The following is a 24708-nucleotide window of genomic DNA, read 5'->3' on the forward strand; positions in this document are numbered from 1 at the left end:
GTATGTCATACTTACTTTATATAAAGAGCTTTGTTATAAAGCTATAACCATACAATCATGTCTTCAAAGAAGCAGTTCACTTTTATTATTACAGAGCTTCCATCTCTTCCATTTACAAAAAAAGGTGTCAGTAAAGGATTGTTGGTATCTTCTATGTTTTACAATGAAAAACAAATCAGATTTAAAGGCAAGGTTTAATAATTGCAAAACAACACTTGCAAAAAGCAACAACAAAACCCAGCAGCAGTTGCAGCTAGGGCTATGTTAGGAACTCATGTGAAATAAGCACATTCAAAGGTTATTATTTTAGTCCTCCCATATCACACACCCTCACCCTAACGAATACTTTACACATTATATGAAAACAAGCAGATATTACATTTAGAGGGTTTTTTCTCTTCATCATTTCACATTATTTGAGATACCTGATCAATTTAACCCAATGCCAGTTAACAATGTCAGAAACAAATGTATTTTACCAAAAGTACTTAACCTGACCCTTATGGACTTGGGGAAAGACAATGACTTTAATCTGTTTGTTTTCTAATCAGATATTCCTGCCAGCGTTTGTCTTCATTGGGCTGGAACAAGAGGACTGCTGTGGCTGCTGCGGCCATGACAACTGTGGCAAAAGATGTGCGGTAGGTCCTCCTGCTCTGGTGGAGACATTGGTTTTCACACCATTGCAGGATGCTCTGTGGCTCACCCCCGGTGTTTCTCCTCCTCTAGATGCTTTCTTCTGTGCTGGCATCTCTCATCGGAATTGCAGGGTCTGGCTACTGTGTCATTGTGGCAGCTCTGGGCTTAGCGGCAGGACCACTATGTCTTGATTCCTCCAACCAGTGGAACTATACCTTTCTGGACACTGAAGGACAGTGAGTAATTGTTCTGTAACAGACCACACATTCTTACCCACCACATGTGTATAGTGGAAACCCATTAAACTAAAAAGGCATCATTCATCCGTTCATCCATCCACTCAGCCAGGTTTGTTGGCACTGACTCAGTCATGGATTAGGGTGTCTGAGGGTTGATGCTCAGTGCCTGATGTGGAGAAGCTCTAAGGCTTTTTAGTGGACACATTGAAGCAGTCTCATGATAACCCTTTGAGGTGACTTCCACTATCGCTCCCACTTAAAAAAATGAGCAAACAAAGACACAGAGAGATGAAGTAACTTAACCAAAGCCACATTGTGAGGACATGCAATCAGGATTCGAACCCACGACCCACGTAGCCTGGCTGTAGTTTGTGTTCATATGTACACTATTTCAGAACAATTGGCTGCTTCTACTATTTTATAAGAAATATTATGGAATCCTTATATAGATGGAAACTATGTGAATTTAATCAAAGCTTCAGAAAATCATACTACTACTCTTCCTTCCCATACACATTCACATAAACATAACTATGTACAATGTATCCTTACTTAAAGTGATATCTACACTAATAAAAGACAAACATGCAAATTGACCATACCTTCGCTATGCCTTGAGCCACGCCCACCAGCCAGTCAGAGCAACTATATGCAAAATAACCCAACCAAGATGGCGGCCAGCAGCCACGGAGCTGGAGCAAACAGGATGCTTGGTTGCCCCAATGATGGAGGAAGCCAAGCTTCCTGCCTGCCGTGGCCCCGGCTCTGAGCGCCACTCAAAGCAACAAAGTTTCAATTATAGAAGGTAAATAAACCCCAGATACCTGCTTTCAGCGAGCTGTGGCCACGGAACTGGAGCCTTAGGTTGCCCCTGGTGATGGAGGAAGCCAAGCTTCCCTCCCACCCGCCCTGGCCAGCTCTGAGCTCCACTTCAGTCTACAAAGTTTCAATTATAGAAGGTAAATAAATACCAGAATAAAAAAAGAGAAAGAAAAAAGGAGAGGCTGGGAGCTTCTGTCCCTGTCGCCGGGGGAGCTTGGCCAGACTGAAAATGGCCTTCAGCCCCTCACCCAGAATGGCCAGGTACCCCAGTGGGTACCCCCCACCGTAAAGGGGATGTGACCAGCTGCAAACAGCCATCAGCCCCTCACCCAGGCTGGCCAGGCACCCCATTGGGGACCCCCACCCTGAAGGGGGTGTGACCAGCCTGCAAACACCATCAGCCCCGCACCCAGGCTGGCCAGGCACCCCAGCAGGACCCCCACCCTGATCCAGGACACCCTTCAGGGCAAACCAGCCAGCCCCCACCTCTGCACCAGGCCTCTATCCTATATAATAAAAGGGTAATATGCAAATTGACCCTAACAGCAGAACGACTGGGAATGACTGGTCACTATGACACACACTCACCACCAGGGGGTAGACACTCAATGCAGGAGCTGCTTCTGGTGGTCAGTGCACTCCCACAGGAGGAGCTCTATTCAGCCACAAGCCAGGCTGATGGCTGCCAGTACAGTGGTGGTGGTGGGAGCCTCTCTCATTTCCTCAGCAGCGCTAAGGATGTCTGACTGCAGCTTAGGCCTGCTCCCCGCTGGCAAGTGGACATCCCCCGAGGGTCTCGGGCTGCCAGAGGGATGTCTGACTGCCAGCTTAGGCCCAATCCCCCGGAGGGTGGGCCTAAGCCAGCAGGTGGTCATCCCCCGAGGAGTCCCACTGCAAGAGGGCACAGGCCGGGCTGAGGGACCCCCCAAGTGCACAAATTTTTGTGCACCAGGCCTCTAGTTGCTATATAAGACAGGTCTTACAATTTTAACATCAGGATAATTTATGATGCTCCATTGTTTTATGTTGATACTTATTTCTTATCTGTTATTAAGAAATGAACAGAAACAGCTGATAGAAACTGATGTACATTATAACAAGTGAATGACATGCTTCTTTGAATTTTGAAAGGCTTAGCGATAAATAAGTAAAAATAATATGAATAATGAATTTTAACTATCTTTATATTATGAAGAGTGTTTGTCCCTCATGAATTTTATAGCATGTAATAAGGTCATAAGATTGAGTATGGAATTAGATAAACCTGAGTTTTTTCCAAGCTCTGCATTTCGTCTCTAAATGGCCAGGAAAAAGTGAACTGAGATCTCTGCATTTTAGTTACTTCATCTGTAAAATAAAACTAGTGGCAGCTGTCAGCAAGATACCATATGTAAAATATTTGTCATAGAAGCAAATACCCTGTGAGCACTATCACTGTTGGCTGTTAATATTATCTACTTGCTTACAATGAATACAGCCCAATGGTAGCCTTTGAAAGAAAATTAGCACTTACAGGATTAAAACTTTGGTGTTCAAAAATTGTGACTTTTTTTTGTTCAGTACATACTGAATGTACTCGTAGAAATTGGTTGTTTATGTATGTACAGACATACAAAACTACTGCAAAAAACCCATCTCTTAAAAAAAAGTTATGACTAATATAGCTGGAATACAAGGAGAGTTGAGAGCCATTGCTAAAGTTTTTTTATGACTCCTCCCATAATTCACCTTAGCTTCTACAAGAAAACTGCTTCTATGTTATTCCTCATTTCAACCTGTTCAGGGATTGCAACATGGGGAATAATAATGGTCACAAGCCAGTGATTAGTTGTTCAATAGCCAAGTGGGGCCAAAGAACTTTTTTTTACTTTTGATCCTGAAATTACAGGTTTTTGTTTCAGTGACAAACAGAAAAACAGGGTTGGGACCAAAGGATTTGTATGCATTCACATAAGCATAACCCATGGACACAGACAGTAGGGAAGTGAGGGCATGTGCTGGGGTGGGGGGTGGGGGTGGGGGGGACAATGGCCAGGGAGAGGGCAATGAGTGAAAAAGGAGACATATGTAATGCTTTAAACAATGAAGAATTTTAAAAAAGAAAGAAAGACAGAGCCGAAGGACAGAATGTTTTGTAAACAAATTGATTTGTGGATTGTCTCAGTGAGCCATTCCAAAATTAAGCTTCTAATTTCCAACCCCTTTCTGTGTGGTAGGAAAAACTGAAAAGGAAAGAATCATACCAGACCTCTTTGTGGAATTAAGTCAATCCTAGATTTTCTCACATAATTAAATCCTGTTTCATTAAGGATTTAAACACTCTATGATGTACCAAAGGTCAAAATTCTAGAATAAGAATGAGAGAATTTTTCAGACTATAAGAATATCCAGGTATTTAGAAAATCTCCTAAGATTTTTTATATATATATATATATATATATATATATATATATATATTCAGATATTACCTCAGCATTATTTCCTAACATTTCTCATAGTAACTTTGGATTGTTATGTATCAGTCAATTACTTTAAAAATGTGTTGAGAACCTACTATGTGCCAGATAGTGGTCTAGGGGCTGGATAAACAATGATGAAAGGTCTGGTTTCTACCTTCATGAAGCTCAGACTTGTGGGAAAGCTACATATGTAGGTCTTCTCCCTGGTCTAAGTTAGGTTTCATTCCTCTGTGGCTTTTTCACACTTGGTTTACCTGATTAGTATATCTGTTGCGTGAGATAGCTATTGTCTGTTCCCTGAAATTGTGCTTTTCCAGGACAGAGCCCATGTCATGTTCACTATTGCATTCCCAGCCCTGCTCAATGTCTCACAATGAGTGCTCAACACTCTCTGTTAAGTTTTATGCTTATCATGGCAACAAAATTGGGCTAAACTGTTGTTTTGTGGAATGTCATGGATTGGAAGAAGTTGAGATAGGCCATTGAATTAATTCATTCCTTTTTTCTGAATGAAAAGACACCGCACAAAAAGTAGCTTATGAGATATCCCATTAGGTCTGGTCATGTGTCAGAAGTTTCTCCTTTTATGCACAGATACCTTCTGGATACATCCACATGGTCCCAGTGCATCGAACCCAGGCACGTTGTGGAATGGAATGTTTCCCTGTTTTCTATACTCTTGGCACTAGGTGGAATTGAATTCATCTTGTGTCTCATTCAAGTAATAAACGGAATGCTTGGAGGCATATGTGGCTACTGCTGTACTCACCATCAGGTAAGAACCTGCATGAAAAAATTGTAGCCTGTCCCTCATGTAGTCAATCAATATAATGCACCGTAACACAGAAAAAAGCAAAAATCAAACATTGCGCAGCCTACCAGCATTTATTCCTACATTGTCTTTGTGGCAAAGTATTTATAGTGTTCAGTTTTGCTCTCAATAATAAGTTTCCTTGAATGTTACAGTTACCTTCATAATTAGCTCTGTGGATATGGGAAAATGCCACCCATAGACAAAGTGCCCCATTCAGGAGCCAACCCACTGTTCTGGCTGCAGACACAAAAGAAATGTCCTCTCTTTGCTTCTCTCCTGTTCCCAACTAGTTTTCACAAATAATAGTCAACATTCATTGCATTAGGCATAGTGTTAAACCGATTTTTCAGCTGAGACTGACTCAGACATTAAGCAATATGCCTAAAATCACTTAGTCAAGAAAGTAATAGGCTTCCAACCCTGGGTCATCTTTTGCCGCAGCACCTGCTGTTAACCTGTATGCAATACTTGCTGTTCTGTTGGGTTTTCTACAGCTCCTTTCTAATAAGAGTCATAAAAAGCTCAAACAGCTAAGCAGAGAGAATCACTAGTATCAGCTCATGAAAAGCCTTTCACTGTGAAAGAAAACCAGGAAGCAGTTGTTTCCTGGGGATATGATTTTGGAGAAAAATATGCATTTGTTAGTAGTGGGGAACATCTTGTTTCTATAGCCTCCTAAAAATTATATATTATTAAATTGATGGAAGGTCAGCTTTGGTCTAATTTGGAGGGTGGTGTTGTTCTATGTCTTATTCTGTAAAACAGGATTAGGTAAATAGAAATTTATTTAATGTATATTTCCCTATCCATTTACTTCTCTGTAAATGGTTCAAGGTCTCTTAACTTTCTTTTAAAATAAGACAAAACCCAATGAACACCAAAAGTCCACTATTACCATAAAAAAATACACATTGCTGTGAGTAAATGAAAACTTTCTAATTTTTTGAGGGGAAGTTAAAATAAAAATCTAGTTTGCCTTATTAGGCTAATCCAGTAAGATTAATAATTTCCTTGGGAGCTCGCCAAAATCCCAAGAAAACAAAGGAGTGGGAACCCTTTACCATGAGCTGTTTCCAGCAAGATGGTTTGGGAGAGGCAGGGAAGAGTCCTCTCTGATTACTAAGTAACCTATCTTTAGCTTTGAGCTTCATATAAGGCACAGTTTAAATTTTGTGAGGCCCCACTAGACCTCAGTTCTCATGCATCTTGGGGACAGGCATAATATGTCAATGACCAAAGTTACTGTAATGGTTTAGCAGAGTGACACTCTCTCCTGGGAGGCAGAAACTAGTCCCCCTGGGTTTACATTTGAGTCACAGTAGGAGTGGCTGCTTTTCCCAACACTGCAGAGCAGCTCTGTTACCTTTGTTTATAAGACAAAAGTGACTTTCAAAGAGCAAGTTTTTTACTGAAGATGAGTCAACTGTAGAACTCGGTAGCATTTAATGAGAAAGGTTACCCACACTGAGCCCACTCCTGTGTGAAACTCCCATGGCATTATCTCTAAAATTCCTAAGATTAAAAACCTACCAAACATGCTCAAAGCCAACTCAGCATTGGTAAGCTACAGTTTCCATGGCCCCTTTCTGCAGCCTTTACTCCGAGAGGACAACTGGTCTGTCTGGTTTGTTTAGGAAATGTTTTGTGAGCATTGTCTGAGCTCTCAGTATTGTCCCTAGAAACTCTGCTGAAGTTGAGATCAGCCAGCTTCATGCTTGCTTAAAGTAGGAATTTAAAAGACTGAAATGCCATCATTGTTCATTTAGCCTATTTGTAACCTAATGCATATTTCATTTTCTTTACAGCAATATGACTGTTAAAATAACCACCTCAAGACAGAACCACAATCTTCCTTCATTTCATTGTAATTTATATATTTTACTTGTATTAATTTGTAAAACTTTGTACTAGTGTATCATATTTCTTTTATGCTCCTTTTATAAATGTGTGTAAAGACTGGCATCTTCATGTGATGTCAGTGTTTGCACTTAGCAAACAAATATATATATATTTTTTAAGGAATGAGAAAATTAACCACACTCTTGAGATTATTTACAGATGGAGTGATGGTCCTCAATGTATTTGAGATAAACTCTGAAGTAATGTTTTTAAGAAACATTGCCATGATAAATATTACATCCAAATTTCTACTGTATATATGTGCTTGTGTTTATTAAATGAAAGATTTCTAGTAGCTTTTTTAAAATCATGAAGGAGAAAATCCAACAACTTGAAAAGATGATTTTTTTTCATTGTTTATATGGTGTTTCCCATTGATGTACCTGCAACTCTCTAATATGAAGCTTCTTTGCACTGTTTTTGCCTTCTGGGAGGGACAGCTCCTTGCCCAGAGTGGGAGGACTGACTCACAATGCTCCAAGCCTAATGAATGAGTCAAAATGTACAAAGCTGCTGGTTGCTGCAAGCACTTCAGATCCTAAGTTTACCTAACATGTGCAAACTTTTTTGTCCTTCAAAGACAAGCACTGAGGATCACGTATTTAAGAAGAGAAAGGCCTGGATGATTAGACAGGAAGGATGATGGGAAACGGAATAAAGCACCATGAGAAAATGGGGGAGAAGGGAAATGGGACAGGAGGACCACAAGGAAATATCCCAAACTTTCTTGTTTAAATACAACAAAATAAAGTATCCACTACCATTTTTTCTTGTTTAGTTTCATTGTCTTTTGTTTAAAATGTCTCCTTTTTTTCTCCCTATTTTTTCCAGTCTGCAGGTTATGAAACCTCTATCGTTAGGCACTGTGTGTTTCCCTGTTTCTTTATCCCACTTTCTCTCCCTCATCCCCTCCCTCCTCTCCTACCTTCCTCTGCTCATTGCTTGGCCATCCCTTGGAGGCCTCACCTGTTAGGTAGCCTACCTTTCTGCTGGGTACGGCTGGCATCAGGCTGGGGCTGGGGAGGGATGACAAATATTTTCTTTCTTGATATTTTATGTTGGTTGTATAGAGTTAGGCTCTTTCAAGCGACAGGATCCCCTGACCTATTTATTGGGAATTGTTTTCAGAAATTTTCTGCTTTCAATGCAGTCTGATGATGGAGCTAAGCTGTAATGACCACTGTAACAGGATGGTATGTTAAGACCAACAAACGAAGCAGGCAACTCCATTAAAATATAATAGAATATATTGCAGAGTAATTTACTTATGGGAACTTTGGGTCTGAGCAGAACACACGACCCAACAATTCTGCACAGATTATTCTCTTCTATGGACTCCTGTTACTATAAAAAAAAAAAAAAAAAAGTATGACAGGTACTTATAATTGACAAGACAGGGACAAAGACTGCAGTAGTGACAGAGGCCATGCCTCCTGGTGGTCTTGCGATAGATAATTGCTTATAATCGATGCTATCACCAGTTTGATATTTATCTCCAGTTGTCCCTCCTTCCCAACAGTGTTTATGGCTATATTTTAAGGCACACAGATGTCATAACTGAAAGGCTTTGATATACTTGCCAAGAACAGTGAGTGAGGTTAGTGAAAGGTTGCAGCATGAAACAAAAAATGAAATGAAATCTGGAACACAGAGATGGAGTTGTTTTTGTTCACATTTACATCTCTAAAGGTGTTTATTTGCCTCAGCAACAGACAAGCAGTTAATAAAGCATCTTTGCTGGCTGTTAGAACACAGAGTTCCTCTTGCCTGTAAGGCACCCAACAGCACTTTCTTGACTGAAGGATTCTAATCATTTTTGTACTTCTGTCCCTCTGGCAGTCTGATGAAGTCGACAGACTTTTATCAAGGATACTGTTTAAAGAACAGACCATCCAATTGATGGGGAAATAAGACATTTTTTTGGGGGGGGGGGGCTAGCAGCCTGACTGTATTTAATCAGTATCCCTAATGCACATTCTTGCTAGCAGATAATTAACTCACTTCCCCTTCCTTAATTATCTGGTCTTGCAAGACCTAAATACTCTCATTTTACAAAGGCCATAAACCATGAACCATACACAACCCCCGGGAGGTGGGAAGGGGGAGGGGGTGGAAGGGGCGGTTATCAGTGCTGGCGCCAGGCCAGGCCTTTAGGTGTGGTCTCACGGCAGCACCCATCCCAACACACGGGGCTTTTTGCAAAGCACGTGAAAGGTCCGGAAGTCTGATCCATATTTGGGCGACAAAGAAACCAAAGGGTATAAAGAGAAAGCTTCTTCCATATTGGCTTGCTCAGGATTTGGAAACAGGTTCTCCTGAGTCACAGTACTAGTACATCTGGAAATAAATGGGTTTTTTCTGTATCTCCAAGTACGTCTGTGTGTATTTTCTGGTCACCTGGTAAATTCTGTAACACAATCTCAGAGGGAAGGCAAGGGAGGGGAGGTGGTAAGAGATCAACCAAAGGACTTGTCTGAATGAATATAAGCATTACCAATGGACACAGATAGTAGAGGGGTGAAGGCATGTGCTGGGTATGCGGGGGGGGGGGGGCAGGGGGAAGGAGACATATGTAATACTTCAAACAATAAAGAATTTTTAAAAAATGTGAATAGTCCTGGCAGGGTAGCTCAGTTGGTTAGAGCCGTGGTCTGCAAACTGCGGCTCACAAGCCACATGCGGCTCTTTGGCCCCTTGAGTGTGGCTCTTCCACAAAATACCACATGCGGGCACGCACGTACAGTGCGATTGAAACTCCGTGGCCCATGCGCAGAAGTCGGTATTTTGTGGAAGAGCCACACTCAAGGGGCCAAAGAGCCGCATGTGGCTTGCGAGCTGCAGTTTGCCGAGCCGCAGTTTGCCGACCACTGGGTTAGAGCATGGTCCTTATACACCTAGGTTGTGGGTTTGATCCCTGGTCAGGGCACATCCAATGAATGCATAAATAAAGGGAACAACAGATCCATGTTTCTCTCTCTCTCTCTCTCTCTCTCTCTCTCTCTCTCTCTCTCTCTTCCTCTTTCAGGAAGAAAGAAAGAAACTAAGAAAGGAAAGAAAGAAAGAAAGAAAGAAAGAAAGAAAGAAAGAAAGAAAGAAAGAAAGAAAGAAAGAAAGAAAGAGAGAGAGAGAGAGAAGAAAGAGAGAAAGAAAGAAAGAGAAAATTAAAAGTGAATAAATGAAAGTATATAGGATTACAAAGTAAATCAATATATTGAAGTATTTTATCAAAATGATTTTGAAAATTATGATATGGGTTTCTTGATGGCAAGCTCTATCACATCAGTGTCTGTGCATAGGTAAACAGTGGCCACGGGTGACTAGCAGTGGTCTAATGAGTGGGTCTAAGAACTACTGTTCTTTTGCAACACGATTCCAATTGAAATGAGATTTCAAGATCCTGCAATGATTTTAATGTGATATGAAAATAATATGTAACTTTGTATTGTTGATGAAAGCATGATCAGTATTGCTGATACTTTTGAGATTTGTTGCATGCAGTCATAATAAAGGAAATACTAAATGTTCATTTGAGGTTGATAAAAATAATGACTTTTTCTCCCATCTAAATTTAATATTCTTTTTCACAGATATCTATCTATCCATGGACCTCCTGTGAGTTCTTGGAAAGGTTAAGAACCCATGCAATAGAGTATCCAAAAAAGAGGCATAATGACTAGTTATAAGTGTCTTGTTTTTCTAAATGTATCCTCAAAAGAAATTACATAATAATTACTAACCATGATAGTAATAATAGCAACCATTGAATTCCTTCAATGTGTCAGTTACTGTACTTGGTTCCTATACATATTATTTCACCAAAATCACTCAATAGTCCTAGAAGGTGGTGCTTGTCTCCATTATAGTCAAAGCTCAGAAAGGTTAAGTAATCTGCCCAAGACTATATCTTTCCCAAGTGATAAAACTATGATCGAAACCCAGGTCTAACGTGAAACCCAGACTTTTAGCTCTTGTTGGCCCCCTGCCTCTGCTGTCCCTGCCAGCATGCTGGGATCACAGCTCCTCCAACTCTGCCTCAGCCTTTCCACCCACCCGAGACAGCTTTGACAAGCCCCTGTGACCTCTTCATCCCTACCCAGGGTCCAAATTGAGTGGTTCACTTTCCCCTGGTTTGTAAATTCTTTAATAACTAGGGGCCCGGTGCACAAAAGGCGTGCACTGGCGGAGGGGGTGTCCCTCAGCCCAGCCTGCCCCCTGTCACATACTGGGAGCCCTTGGGGATGTCCTAGTGACAGCTTAGGCCCGCTCCCTGCTCCCCTTGGGGAGCGGGCCTAAGCTACAGTCTGGCCTCCCTTTGTGGGAGGTGACCAGGCTGATCAAGGGAAGGCACCAGCTCCATCACCCCACTGCTGCAGCCACTGCCAGTCACCGCAACCAGCAAGGTTTTTTCATCAACATGGACTCCAGTCCCTTCACCATGAAAAAATGAGAACTTTCTTTAGGCATTTTCAAGATGTGTCTTTCATATAATAATAATTTCTTTATTATTTTTTATCCTCACCTGAGGATATGTTTCCACTGATTTTTAGAGAATGTGGAAGAGAAAGGGAAAGACAGAGAGAAACATCAAAGTGAGAGGAACACTTTGATTGGTTGCCTCCTGCATGAGCCCTGACCTGGGCCCCAGCCAGGGAGGAGCCTGCAACCTAGATATATACCCTTGGTCAGAATTGAACCCAGACCCTGCCATCGGCAGGCCAAGGCATTATCCACTGAGCCAAACTGGCTAGGGCAGGATATGACATTTCTTAGCCTTCCAGCAGTGGACCTTCATTTTTTTAGCCAGGAGTGTGGTGAAAAACCCTAGATCACCTTTTTGGATTCTTATTACCCAAGTTACTAAGAATATTACCAGTGGCATACAGGGAGCTTAGCCAATCAATCACCGGCTTGGCCCCCCCGGCCCAGGCCTGATGCCTCTGGTCCAGGCATCAGGCCTGGGCAGGGGACCTCCATCTCCCTCCCATCGCCGGCTCCACCCTCACCCAGGCCTGACGCCTCGGCTAGAGGCGTCGACCCCCATCACCCTCCAATTGCCAGATCGGCCCCTTGCCCAGGCCTGACGCCTCAGCCAGAGGCATCAGGCCTGGGCAGGGACCCCCATTTCCCCCCGATCGCCAGCTCCGCCCCCCACCCAGGCCTGACGTCTCGGCCAGAGGCTTCGACCCCCATCACCCTCCTATCACCATATTGGCCCCTTGCCCCCATCTCCCCCCCATCACTGGCTTCTGGGCAGCTTCTGAGGTCAGGGGCGGCAGGCAGGTGGCTTCTGCGGTCACACATGAGGGCCTGGATGGTGGCTGGCTGCGCGGGACAGCTGCGCTGTCCCACCCTGCCTGCACTATGCAAATTAGCCACCATCTTTGTTGGCGGTTAATTTGCATATCATGCTGATTAGCCAATGGGTGGCGTAGCAAAGGTATGGTCAATTACCATGTTTGTCTATTATTAGATAGGATTGGCATTGCCCAGAGCAAATACCTTATCCAAGTTACCAGCTATCCTGAATCTGTAATATTTTAAACCCCTCAATTTGGTTAGAAATTTCCTAAGGGATACTGAAACAGCTCTTTATCACCTGGCCACATAAAACAATAAAAATGCTGTAGAATTTGAATCAACTGACTAGCAAACATGGCGCCAAAGTTATCTACTTCAATCTAAGAGCCATAGGGAATAGTAACCAAATTTACCATGGTTACCAAATTTACAAATAACTGCCCTCATAAAGGAAACCCTCTTGAATCAAAATCTAAGAAAACTGATGGGATGTTACCTTCATTACAACTTGTTTCTTACATATGTACAAGAATGCTCCAATTATGCTCCCACTGATGCTCACTGTCTGTGGGATCAGATATGGATCTGGTGCAACTTTTCAGAAAAGCAACAATCTATAAAGACTGCACATCTTTTAACCCTGCTTTTTTATCTTTAGAAATTTATTTTAAAACAATCATCAAGGATGTTCAGTTTCCAGTGATAATTTTGAGAGTATTATTTATACCAAGAAAACTGACAAGGGTCTAAAAGCCCAACAAGGAACTTGTTTGATCAAATGTTGTCAGCATAATAAAAAATATTTATATTTAATATATATAAACTAAAAGGTAATTTTGATCAGATCCTAGTTGATTTTTGTCTTGATTTGCTTATCTATACTTATTGAAGTTTCTACAATAAACATTATTTTTGGAAAGAAAATAAAAGTGAAAAAAGAAAGACTCAGAATCATTCAGGGAGCAGTCCACAGTCTTCAAAGGAAACACCCCAAATGTATGAGAAACCATTGTTCTTGCTGGCAAACAGAGGAGTCATTCCACAGTCAACACTGAAGAGTAAGTGTGCCTGCAATTAGGTGGAGGGATGGGCTAGGTGGGGCAGGCAGTAACCACAGGCTAAAAAATATTATGGGGAGGCCAACATTCCTGCTCTGTGTTTGGAAATCTAAGTTCATGGTATCTACTTAGTTTGCTACTAAATAAGATTTTAAAAAATAACTACATTATCTGTTTTTCTATTTTAAAAATGAAAGTAATGAAATTCCTTTAAGCATTGACTTTTAATCAGGGATTTTTATAGTATAGCCTGAATTTTTCTCACTTCACATTTCTGAAATGAGAGGAACGTTAACAACGGCATGGGTTTATAGACTTGGACCAGCCTGGTTTGTGAAGATGCCCAATGTGTTTTAACAGGTACAGAAATTGAGTCACCCACCCTAGGCTAGTACAAATTGTTCCTCCTTCCCTTTTAATATGAAATATCTATGTATGTGTATCTTTGTCAATGTAGATATTTATTTTAATTACTGTGGTGAAAGAAACTTGCTAAGCCTTTCAGGAGGTGTATTTCATGTTAATTCCTGAAATTAATCAATTATCTCTCTCTCTTTCACATATACACACATTTTCCTACTACACAGCAATTAAAAAGAACAAACTATTGCTACATAAAACAATTTGGGTGAATTGCACAAATAATGAGAAAGGGGTATGAGTATCCTTATCCCACATTTCGCACACTGGGTTTTTATAGGAGCAACACTGTAATAGTTCCCCGAGAGGGGCAGTTTAAAGGTGTCTAGATTCACAAGTTGCATCCTGCCAGTAGAAGACTGTGTCAAGCATTCAACTTGCTAATTCTCACCACACCCTTTTCTGTCACATGTGTACAAATACCACTGATTCATGTTCAGGGCTCAGGACCAATTGCAATGGTTGTTCTTGGTCTCAGATGTAAACTAGATGATGCCTAGAAGGCTCTGAAAACAAAACCAGGGCAGCCAAGTGGGATCTCTCAGAATATCTAACCCCATATTGTTTAAGGCAAGCCCTTGACTAAAGCAAGGAAAGCCCTAAAACTACAGTTAGCTATCCTCGTAATCTCTGACACCTATTAAATTTTTAACCTAAAAAATTTTTTGAATTTTTATTTAAATCACTTTTTACAACAGTAAAATGTGCACAAAAATGTACAATTCAGTGAATTTTATACATGTTTATACCCATGTAACCCTCATCTAGATCAAGATATATGACATTTCTAGCACCCCAAAAAACTCTTGTCTTCTCTCAAGCAATGGGCACCTCACCATCACTACACACAGCCTAAGCAAATATGGTTCTGATTTATATTACCATAGATTTGTTTTGCCTGTTCTTGAGCTTTATATAAATTGATTCATAAAACATGTTCTCTTTTGTGTCTGGTTTTTCTCACTAAACATTATGTTGTTGAATTCTGGCTCCTAAAATATTACCAGAACAATCTCTCCATAAGAGAAAGCTGAGTGTACTGCTTATTGCCATCATGGAGGATGCCACCTTGAGAGAGCTTTGGTAGTGTGTTGGAGGGAGAAAGGAATAGCTGAGCTTGAGATTTTCATTCTGGTTTAAGGTAAGTCTTTCAATGTGAAAGCTTGAGTAGGATTGGTGAGGATTATATCGGTTAGCATTGGCAGAAACATCAAGGCAAGGATTTTTGAGGTGAGAGGTTCAAAGACTCTTGAGATGTAAACTGTTGATGATCTCTATTGAAGAGATGATGGGTCTTTCAGGAAGTTTCTATAATAAATAAAGTTGTTTGCCTCAGCAAAAGTATTCTGGCCTGCAAAGGTTATGGAATGATAAAATTGTCATAATTAACAGTAAGTTGTGGAGCAATTTATGGTTTCAGTTCTCAGTGTCCAACCTGGAGGTGGGAGTGGTGGTTTCATTTTCCAGTATTTTTTGAGATTCATCTGTGTTGTCTCATGTAACAGTAGTTTGTTCTTTTTCTTTGCTGTACAGTGTTCTGGTGTTCAAATTTACTACACTTTATTTACCTATCATTCTATCAATGGATATTTTGTTTTCCAGTTTTTGCATTTTAGGAAATATGTTGCTGTGATCATTCTTGTACATTTATTATTTTGATGCATATCAGATAACACTAGTGCTGTTTTGTTTGTTTTTCCTTTTTAAGGAATCAAACTGCCAATGGAGATTATTTTGTTGTGTTTTACTTAGCATCTCAGGGATCTCAGAGTTTTCTACGGTCCTACCACTGGAAAGGTTTGACTCATCTCTTCCAGTCCTCAGACCATTCATTACTTACTGGTTTAGTATTTCTGGATTGCCGATTGTGTGCCCTGTACTGCATAAGCTGCTGAGGACACAGCTGTGAACAAGATATTCTTTTTTAAAAGCCATTTTTAATTTTTCAATTATACTTGACATATAGTATTATATTAGTTTCAGGTGTACACTTCAGTGACTAGACATAAAACTTACTAAGTGATCATCCCCAAAAATCTAATACCCATCTGATACCATATCTAGTTATTGGAATATTATTGATTATACCCCCATGATTGTACTATAACTACTAATTTGTACTTCTAAATTCCTTCATCCATATGACACTGTCAAATGTTCTCTATATCTATAAATCTGGTTCTATTCTATTTGTTCATTTATTTTGATTTTTATATTCAATTATTGATAGATATGTATTTATTGCCATTTTATTGTTCATATTTTTTATTTTTTGTTCTTTTTCTTAAAGAAGACCCTTTAACATTTCATATAATACTGGTTTTGTGGTGATGAGCTCCTTTAGCTTTTTCTTGTCTGGGAAATTCTTTATCTGTCTTTTAATCCTAAGTGATAGCTTTGCAGGGGCAGAAGAATCTTGGTTGTAGGCCCTTGCTTTTCATCACTTTGAATATTTCTTGCCACTCCCATCTGGCCTGCAAAATTTCTGTTGAGAAATCAGCTGACAGTATTAAGGGAGCTCCCTTGTAGGTAACTAATTGCTTTTCTTTTGCTGCTTCTAAGATTCTCTCTTTATCTTTCCCTTTGTTATTTCAATTATGACGCATCTTGGTGTAGGCTTCTTTGGGTCCATCTTGTTTGGGACTCTCTGTACTTCCTGGACTTCTATGTCTATTGTTTCCATCAGGTGAGAAAAATTTTCTGTCATTGTTTTTTTAAATAGGTTTTCAATTTCTTGCTCCCTCTCTTCTACTTCTGGCACCCCTAGAGGCTTCTTACACTATCTTCATATTTTTAAAATCTTTTTTCTTTTTGTTGATCTGATTGGATGCATTTTGCTTCCTCACATTCTAAATCTCTGATTTGATTCTCAGAGCCCTGGTTCTTTTTAATGGTTCCTAGGTCTTTTTTGTTTTGTTTTGTTTTGTTTTCATGCTGTTGAAGTTCTCACTAGCATGTTACTTGAAGTTTTCATAAAGTTCTTTGAGCATTCTTATAACCATTGTTTTGAACTATGTATCTGATAGTTTGCTTGCTTCCTTTTCATTTAGTTCTTTTTCTGGAGGTTTCTCCTCTTCTTTCATTTGGGAAATGATTCTTTGTCTCTGCATTTTGTCTACTCCTCTGTGTTTGATTCTATATATTTGGCAAAGCTGCTATGTATCCTGGACATGGTAGAGTGGCCTTGTGTATTAGGTGTCCTGTAGGACTTAGTAGTGCAGCCTCCCCAGTTACCTGTGCTGGAAACTTTAGGTGTGCCCCTGCATGGGCTATGTGCACTGTCCTTCTGTAGTTGAACCTTGATTGCTGTTGGTATCACTGGGAAGGGTTAATCCCCAGGCCAGTTGGCTATGAGGACCAGCTGTGACTACAGTGGAAGAGCTCCTGTGTAGGTGTTGTCCTTTCAGAGCAGGACTTGCTTCAGGGGGCTTTGGTGCCCATTGAGACTGCCCCTTGAATATGTTGTTCATGGAAGTTGTAGGGCTGTAATCTGACATGATTTGAAGCTGTCCACAAGGTACACTGGTTCTGGGGCCACAGAGAAGTGAAAAGTCAGCCACTGCCTATGCCCTGCCTGGGGCCACCTGGCATGAGCTACTGAGTGATTTGCTAATGGCTGCTACTTATGATGGGCTTGGAGGTTCCAAGGAGATGACAAACTGTGAACCAAAGCAGGCTGCTGCTAGTGCTGGGGCTGGGGCCACTTAGCAAGAGGTACAGAGCACACTAAGGCCAGCTGCTGCTTGTTTAAGAGATTTTAGGAAAGCCCAAAGCATGAGAGAGGCCAGTTGTATGAAAAAGCCACTGGAAATAGCTTGGATGAGCCCACAAGTTGGGTGGGGAAGGGTCTTAAGGAATCATCAGGTGGGGCAAAGAGTGTGAGCCAGGTTGGTGGAGACTGAGATATGGTGCCTGCCTGTTGGCGCTGTGTTGAGGAGGGCTCAGCAAAGGAGCAATGGCCTCTGATAGCACTTTGGTCTGGGAGAAAGCTGCTCCACCCAGCTCTTGCTCTGATGGCAAACAATTCAGATTCTCCTCATATGTCCTTGGTTTCTTTCAAGCTGCTGTCCCACTGCTGGAGCTCAGAGGGAGTGAGTCTGAGTAAGTCTATGCATGGGTCCTTTAAAAGGAACTGCCTGGGACTCCAGCAGCCTCCTGTCTTTCTCAGCCTCAATCCCTACTTGTTTTTTACAACCTGAAGTTATGGGGACTTCTCTTCCCAGCACTGGAACCCTTGGCTGGAGGGCCTGTTGTGAGCCTGGGATCCCCTCATTTCTCAGAGGGGACATCTGCAGCCAAGGTATCACTCCCAATCAAAAACCATCATTCATGGGTGTGGGACAAACCTGTCCCATGCCTCCACCCCTCCTATCAGTCTCAATGTGGCTTCTTCAATTTACTAGTTGTAGGACTTTCATTCAGAGAGATGTAAGGTTCTGAATGATGGTTGTTCTGAAGATTAGTTGTATTTGTTTTTTATGTGGTTGTGGGAAGATTCTAGTACCTCATTTACCCACACTACCATCTTGACTGGAAGCCTAAGCTTCTCTTTCGTAAACAAGGTTTTCCAAGATCCATGAGACAGATTCCTTGACTGTATTGCTTGGTATAGCATCCCCAGTTTAGAACAGTGCTTGCTCAATGATCAGAGATTCAAAAACTATGATTCATGGGCCAAATCTGTGTGCTGTTTCTGTAAATTAAGTATCATGGGAACACATGCATTTTTTAAATTCTTTAATGTTTAAAGTATTACATATAGTATTACATATGTTCCCTTTTTCCCCAATTGACCTCTCTCCAGCCACCCCCACCTCCATCACATGCCCTCACCTCCCTAGTGTCTGTGTTCATTGGTTATACTTATATGCATGCCAACAAGTTCTTTGGTTGATCTCTTACCAGCCTACAACATCACCACTACCCACCCCTTCTTTCCCTCTGATGTTTGATGGTCTGTTCTATGCTTCTCTGTCTCTGGATCTATTTTTGTTCATCAGCTTATGTTGTTCATTATATTTCACAAATGACTGAGATCATGTGATATTTATCTTTTTCTAACTGACTTATTTCACTTACCGTAATGTTCTCCAGGTACATCAATGCTATTGCGAATGGTAAGAGTTCTTTCTTTTTTATAGTAGCATTATTCCATTGTGTAGATGTACCATAGTTTTTTCTTTTTTAATTTTTTAAAATATTTTTATTGATTTCATAGAGGAAGGGAGAGGGAGCTAGAGATAGAAACATCAATGATGAGAGAATCATTGATGGGCTGCCTCCTGCATGCCCCCTAGTGGGGAACGAGCCCACAACTCCAGCATGTGCCCTTGACTGGAATCGAACCAGGGACCCTCCAGACTGTCGGCCGATGCTCTATCCACTGAGCAAAACCAGCTAAGACTGTACCAGTTTTTTATTCCATTCATCTGCTGATGGGCACGTGGGCTGTTTACAAATCTTAGCTATGATGAATTGTGCTGCAATGAACATAGGGGTGCATATATCCCTTCTGATTGGTGTTTCTGTTTTCTTGAGATATATTCCTAGAAGTGGGATTACTGGGTCAAATGGCAGTTCCATTTTTAATTTTTTGAGGAAACACCATACTTTTTTCCACAGTGGCTGCACCAGTCTGCATTCCCACAAGCAGTGCAAGAGGGTTCCTTTTTCTCCACATCCTCACCAGCACTTGTCATTTGTTGATTTGTTGATAGCCATTCTGAAAGTGTGAGTTGGTACCTCATTGTTGTCTTGATTTGCATCTCTCAGGTGATTAGTGATGTTGAGCATGTTTTCATATGTCTCTTGGCCTTCTGTATGTCCTCCTTTGAAAAATGTCTAATTTTTTTTATTGGTTTGCTTATCTTCCTTTTGTTAAGCTGTATGAGTTCCCTATGAATTTTGGAAATTAAATCATTGTTAGATGTAACATTGGCAAATATGTTCTCCCATGCAGTGGGTTTTTCGAGTTGTTTTGTTGCTGGTTTCTTTTGCTGTACAGAAGCTTTTTACTTTGATGTAGTCCCATTTATTTTCTCCTTAGTTTCCATTGCCCTAGGAGCTGTTTCAGTGAAGAAATTCCTTCAGCATATATCTGAGATTTTGCTACCTGTGGATTCCTCTAATATTTTTATGGTTTCCCATCTTACTTTTAAGTCTTTTATCCATTTTGAGTTTATTTTTGTGTATGGTGTAAGTCGGCGGTCTAGTTTCATTTTTTTGCATGTGTCTGACCAAATTTCCCAGCACCATTTACTGCTATTAGAGACTGTCTTGATGCCATTGTATGTTCTTGACTCCTTTGTCAAACATTAATTGAGCATAGTGGTTTGGGTCAATTTCTGGCTTCTCTGGTTGGTTTCATTGGTCTATATGTCTGTTCTTGTGCCAGTACCAGGCAGTTTTGAGAACAGTGGCTTTGTAATACAGCTTGATATCTGGTATTGAGATCCCACCTACTTTTTTCTTCTTTCTCAGGATCACAACAGTTATTCGGGTTTTTTTTTTTTATTCCAGATGAATTTTTGGAGAGTTATTTCTAGATCTGTGAAATATGCTGTTGGTATTTTAATGGGGACTGCATTGAATCTATAGATTGCTTTGGGTAGTATGGACATTTTGATGATGTTGATTCTACCAATCCATGAACACGGTATGTTCTTCCATCTGTTTATGTCTTCCTCTATCTCTTTTTTCAATGTCCTGTAGTTTTCTGGGTAGAGGTCATTTACCTCCTTAGTTAAGTTTATTTCTAGTTATCTTAATTTTTCTGGTGCAATGGTAAATGGGATTACTTTTTTAGTTTCTCTTTCTGTGAGTTTATTATTGGTGTATAAAAAAGCCATTGATTTCTGGGTGTTAATTTTGTATCCTGCTACATTGCTGAATTCATTTATTAAGTCTAGTAGTTTTTTGATGGAGTCTTTATGGTTTTCTATGTACAATATCATGTCATCTGTGAATAATGACAAGTTTATTTTTATTTTCCAATTTGGATGCCTTTTATTTCTTCTTCTTGTCTGATCGCTATGGCTAGCACTTCCAGTACTATGTCAAACAGGAGTGGTGAGAGTGTGCATCCCTGTCTTGTTCCTGTTCTTAGGTGAAATGGTTTTAGTTTTTGCCCATTTGAAGCATCCATCTTATATAAAAACTGCTGTTTGAAATTTAACCCTGCTATTTTGGCTTCTGTAAATGCTTGCTTGCTTAAATATTAAGGAAAATAAGACTACTTCCATTTCAGAGAGGCCATTAAACCTTCCCCAGAGGAAGTTATCAGTGCTGGCACCAAGCCAAACCTTTGGTTGAGGTCTTAAAGCCGCAGCACATAGGGTTCTTTAAGAACTTGCAAAGGGAACTGGAAAACCCCATATTTGAGAGACAAAGAGGGTAAAAAGGTATAAATACAGGAAACGTCCTGTGTGACTTTGCCCAGAATTCTAGAGACATTTTTCTCTGGGCCCACACATAATAATAATAACAACAATAATAATAATAATAATAATAATAATAATAATAATAAATGTCACTCCATCTCTCTAACTGTTGCTTGGTTCTTCTCTGGTCTTCTGTAACACATTGAGTATGATGTTGGCTGTACGTTTGTCATATAAGTCTTTTATTATGTTGAGGTGTGATCCCTCTATTCCCACTTTGTTGAGATTTTTTATCAAGAAAGGGTGTTGGATTTTGTCAAATGCCTTTTCTGCATCCATTGATATGATTATGTGATTTTTATCTCTCAATTTGTTTATGAGATGTATCATGTTTATTGATTTGTGGATATTGTACCAGTCTTGCATCCCTGGAATAAATCCCACCTGGTCATGGTGTATAATCTTTCTAATGTAATGCTGGATCCGGTTTGCTAGAATTTTGTTGAGGATTTTAGCATCTATGTTCATCAGGGATATCGACTTGTAATTCTCTTTCTTTGTAGTGTCTTTATCTGATTTTGGGATTAAGGTAATGCTGAGGAGGGATAGGTTTTAGTTCTTCTTTGAATGTTTGGTAAAACTCCCTTGTGAAGCCGTCTAGTCCAGGTCTTTTATTTGCTGGACGTTTTTTGATTACTGTTTCAATTTCATCAGTAGTTATGGGCCTATTTAGGTTTTTTTTTTTAATTCTTCCTCATTGAGTTTTGGAAGCGTCTTGTTTTCTAAGAATATGTCCATTTCGTCAAGGTTATCCAGTTTGTTGGAGTAGAGTTGTTCATAGTATTTTTTTTTTTTTTTTTTTTTTTTTACAATTTTTGTATGTCTGTGGGGTCGGTTGTTTCTTCATCTCTTTCATTTCTGATTTTGTTTATTTGGGTCCTCTCCCTTTGTTTCCTGGTGAGCCGTGCCTAGAGGTTCATCAATCTTTTTTATTCTTTCAAAGAACCAGCTCTTGGTTTTGTTGAACTTTTATATTTTTGTGTGTGTTTTTGTGTGTGTGGGGGGGGGGTTTTGGTCTCTATGTCATTTATTTTTGCTCTGATCTTTATTATCTCCTTCCTTCTGCTCACTCTGGGATTATCCTGTTGTTCTCTTTCTAATTCTTTAAGTTGCAGGGTTATATTATTTATTACCATTTTTTTTTATTTTATTTTACTTCATTTATTTTTGAGGTAGGCGTGTAGAACTATGAACTTCCCTCTCAAGACTGCTTTCACTGTTTCCCATAGATTTTGGATTGTTGTGTTTTCATTATCATTTGTTTCCAGAATGCTTTTTATTTCTTCTTTGATCTCTTTATTAACCCAGTCACTGTTTAATAACATGCTATTTAGCCTCCAAGTGTTTGACTTTTTTCATGATTTTTATTGTACTTGATTTCTAATTTTATGCCATTGTGATCTGAGAAGATGCTTGATATGATTTCTATCTTCTTGAATTTGAAGAGACTTTGCCTGTGTCCTTATATGTGGTCTATCTTTGAAAATGTTCCTTGTGCACTTAAGAAGAATGTATATTCTGTAGCTTTGGAGTGAAATGTTCTGAATATGTCAATTAAGTCCATCTGATCTAGTGAGTCATTTAGGATTGCTGTTTCTTTGCTGACTTTTTGTTTAGAGGATTTGTCCAGTTGTGTCAGTGGGGTATTAAAGTCCCCTATTATGATTGTAATGCTGTTGATCTCTCCTTTGATATCTTCCAGAATTTATTTTTATGTATTTGGGTGCTCCTGTATTGGGTGCATATATGTTTATCAGAGTTATATACTCCTGTTGAATTGCTCCCTTTAGTATTATGCAGTGGCCCTTTTATCTCTTGATATGGCCTTCACTTTGAGGTCTATTTTTTCAGATATAAGTATTGCTAGTCCAGCTTTTTTCTCATTTCCATTTTCCTGAATTTTTTTTTCCATCCCTTCATTATCAGTCTGTGTCTGTCCAGTGTATTCTTTATTTTAGCTATAGTGTACTTCATTTCTGACTGGTTGATCTTCATTATTTCTATGTCCTTTTTCTTGCTGTTGAGCATTCTAAAAACCATTATTTTAGACTCTTATTCTTATTAAAATGCTGACTTCCATTTTATTTATCTCTCTAGAGATTTTCCTTTTCTTTTGTTAGGGACCTATTTCTTTTTTCCCCCATTTTTGTTGTTCCTTTGTGTTTGTTTCTTTGTATTGAATAAGTCTGTTATGTCTCCCAGTCTTGATGATGTGTCCTCATTGTGGAAGCCAGTGGTATAGTCTCTTTGATCTTCTGAGCTTGGTGATCTAGAAATGTCATCTTCTGAGCTTGGTGATCTAGAAATGTGGGTTATGTGGGCCCTTTTGTTGTATGTGGTCCCATTGCTTGTTTTTGTCCCATTCTTGGTGGATTTAGGCCTCAAGCTTGGTTACTGTGAGGCTCAACCCCAACCTGGTCTTATCAGGTGTTAAAGTGGTGCTGATAAAATAAAAAAAGACCGAAGTGAGAACAACATGAAAAACAAAGCCAAACCACGACAAACACAACAACAAAAAGAAAAGAAAGAAAAAAATAGTGAAAGAAACGAGACCAAAGAAAGTCGAGGGGAACACAGGAAAAAGTAAAAGAAGGGTTAGAGAAAAAGAAAAGAATAAAAAGGGATAGAGAAAAATCAGGGATATGAAAACAAGAGAAGAAAATAATAATTAAAAAAATTTGATTCTGCTATCTGTGGATCTCACTGGATTTTGCTCTGAGGTTGTTGAATTTTGCCCCTAATGTGTCAGCCCTGGATCTCCTGGGAGATTCTCTGGTGCAGGTCAATGTGAGTTGCTGCAACCTTTGCAGCGGGGGTTCAGGATCTGAAGCAGGGGCTGATGCACAAATGAAAATACTATACAATAAATATGAATTTAGAAGGCATGGGGGGCCAGGTGGAAGCCTCTCTTTGAGAGGTGCACGGAAACTTGACCTATCCACTTTTTATTCAATTTTAGATACACATCTTGCCCTCAGTAAAGCAGGGCAAACAGGTAGCAGGAAGACCCTCTCAAAGGTCAGTAAAGATCAGTAAAGATCAGTAAGGTTCAGTAAACATTTACTTTGAGGCTATTAGGTCAGGAAATTGCTTTGAGCCATTGCTATCTCAGCATAACAATGGTGCATGGTATTAGCTCTGCTAATCGTCGAAGATCCATTGGCCTTCCTGCTCCTTGATGCACCCTTATGACAGTATTGGGAAAGCGGTGGCTTCCCTCAGTGAGTTGGTATTGCTGCCTGACCCTGGACAACTTGAATTAAGCCTGGCAGGGCAGGGCCCAAGTAGTCTGGCGGGCGGCCCTCTGTGCCCCAGAGGCTGGGTCTGTTTCGTGTCTTGTACCTTGAATGTCCCTATTCTGAGCTGCTCTCCTTTCCCAGTGGAATTTGTCTCTGTGGAGATGGGGGAGAAAATAGGGTGGGTCTCTCATCTTGACCAGGATGATTTGAACAGACTCGGGTTGAGACTGGATCCTATAGCTTGTAGGAGGGGGATGAGCACTTCCTCTCCTTCCAATGTCTCAGCTCTGCCTGACTTGCTGGAAACCCCACACCACCACCTCAAGTAGGAGGGAATGAAAAACTAAAAATAAATCAGTCTCACTTGGCAGTCCACTCTTCC

At 40.3% G+C, this 24708-nt stretch overlaps 1 protein-coding gene across 2 annotated transcripts; it reads left to right on the forward strand.

Moving 5' to 3' along the window:
• Window positions 1-487: 487 nt before the first annotated feature.
• On the forward strand, window positions 488-7635 carry LOC132230552 (transmembrane 4 L6 family member 1-like). Of its 2 annotated transcripts, XM_059688173.1 has the most exons (4): window positions 488-641; window positions 730-875; window positions 4754-4934; window positions 6779-7635. In XM_059688173.1, exons 1-4 carry the CDS (start codon window positions 522-524, stop codon window positions 6791-6793), a joined length of 462 nt encoding a protein of 153 aa, XP_059544156.1. In that variant the 5' UTR covers window positions 488-521; the 3' UTR covers window positions 6794-7635. The 2 variants fall into 2 exon arrangements, with proteins under 2 accessions (XP_059544156.1, XP_059544158.1); XM_059688175.1 differs by lacking the exon at window positions 4754-4934.
• The last annotated feature ends 17073 nt before the right edge of the window (window positions 7636-24708 follow it).

The sequence above is a fragment of the Myotis daubentonii genome, chromosome 3 (genome assembly GCF_963259705.1).
Source record: "Myotis daubentonii chromosome 3, mMyoDau2.1, whole genome shotgun sequence".
Classification (NCBI taxonomy): Eukaryota; Metazoa; Chordata; class Mammalia; order Chiroptera; family Vespertilionidae; genus Myotis; species Myotis daubentonii.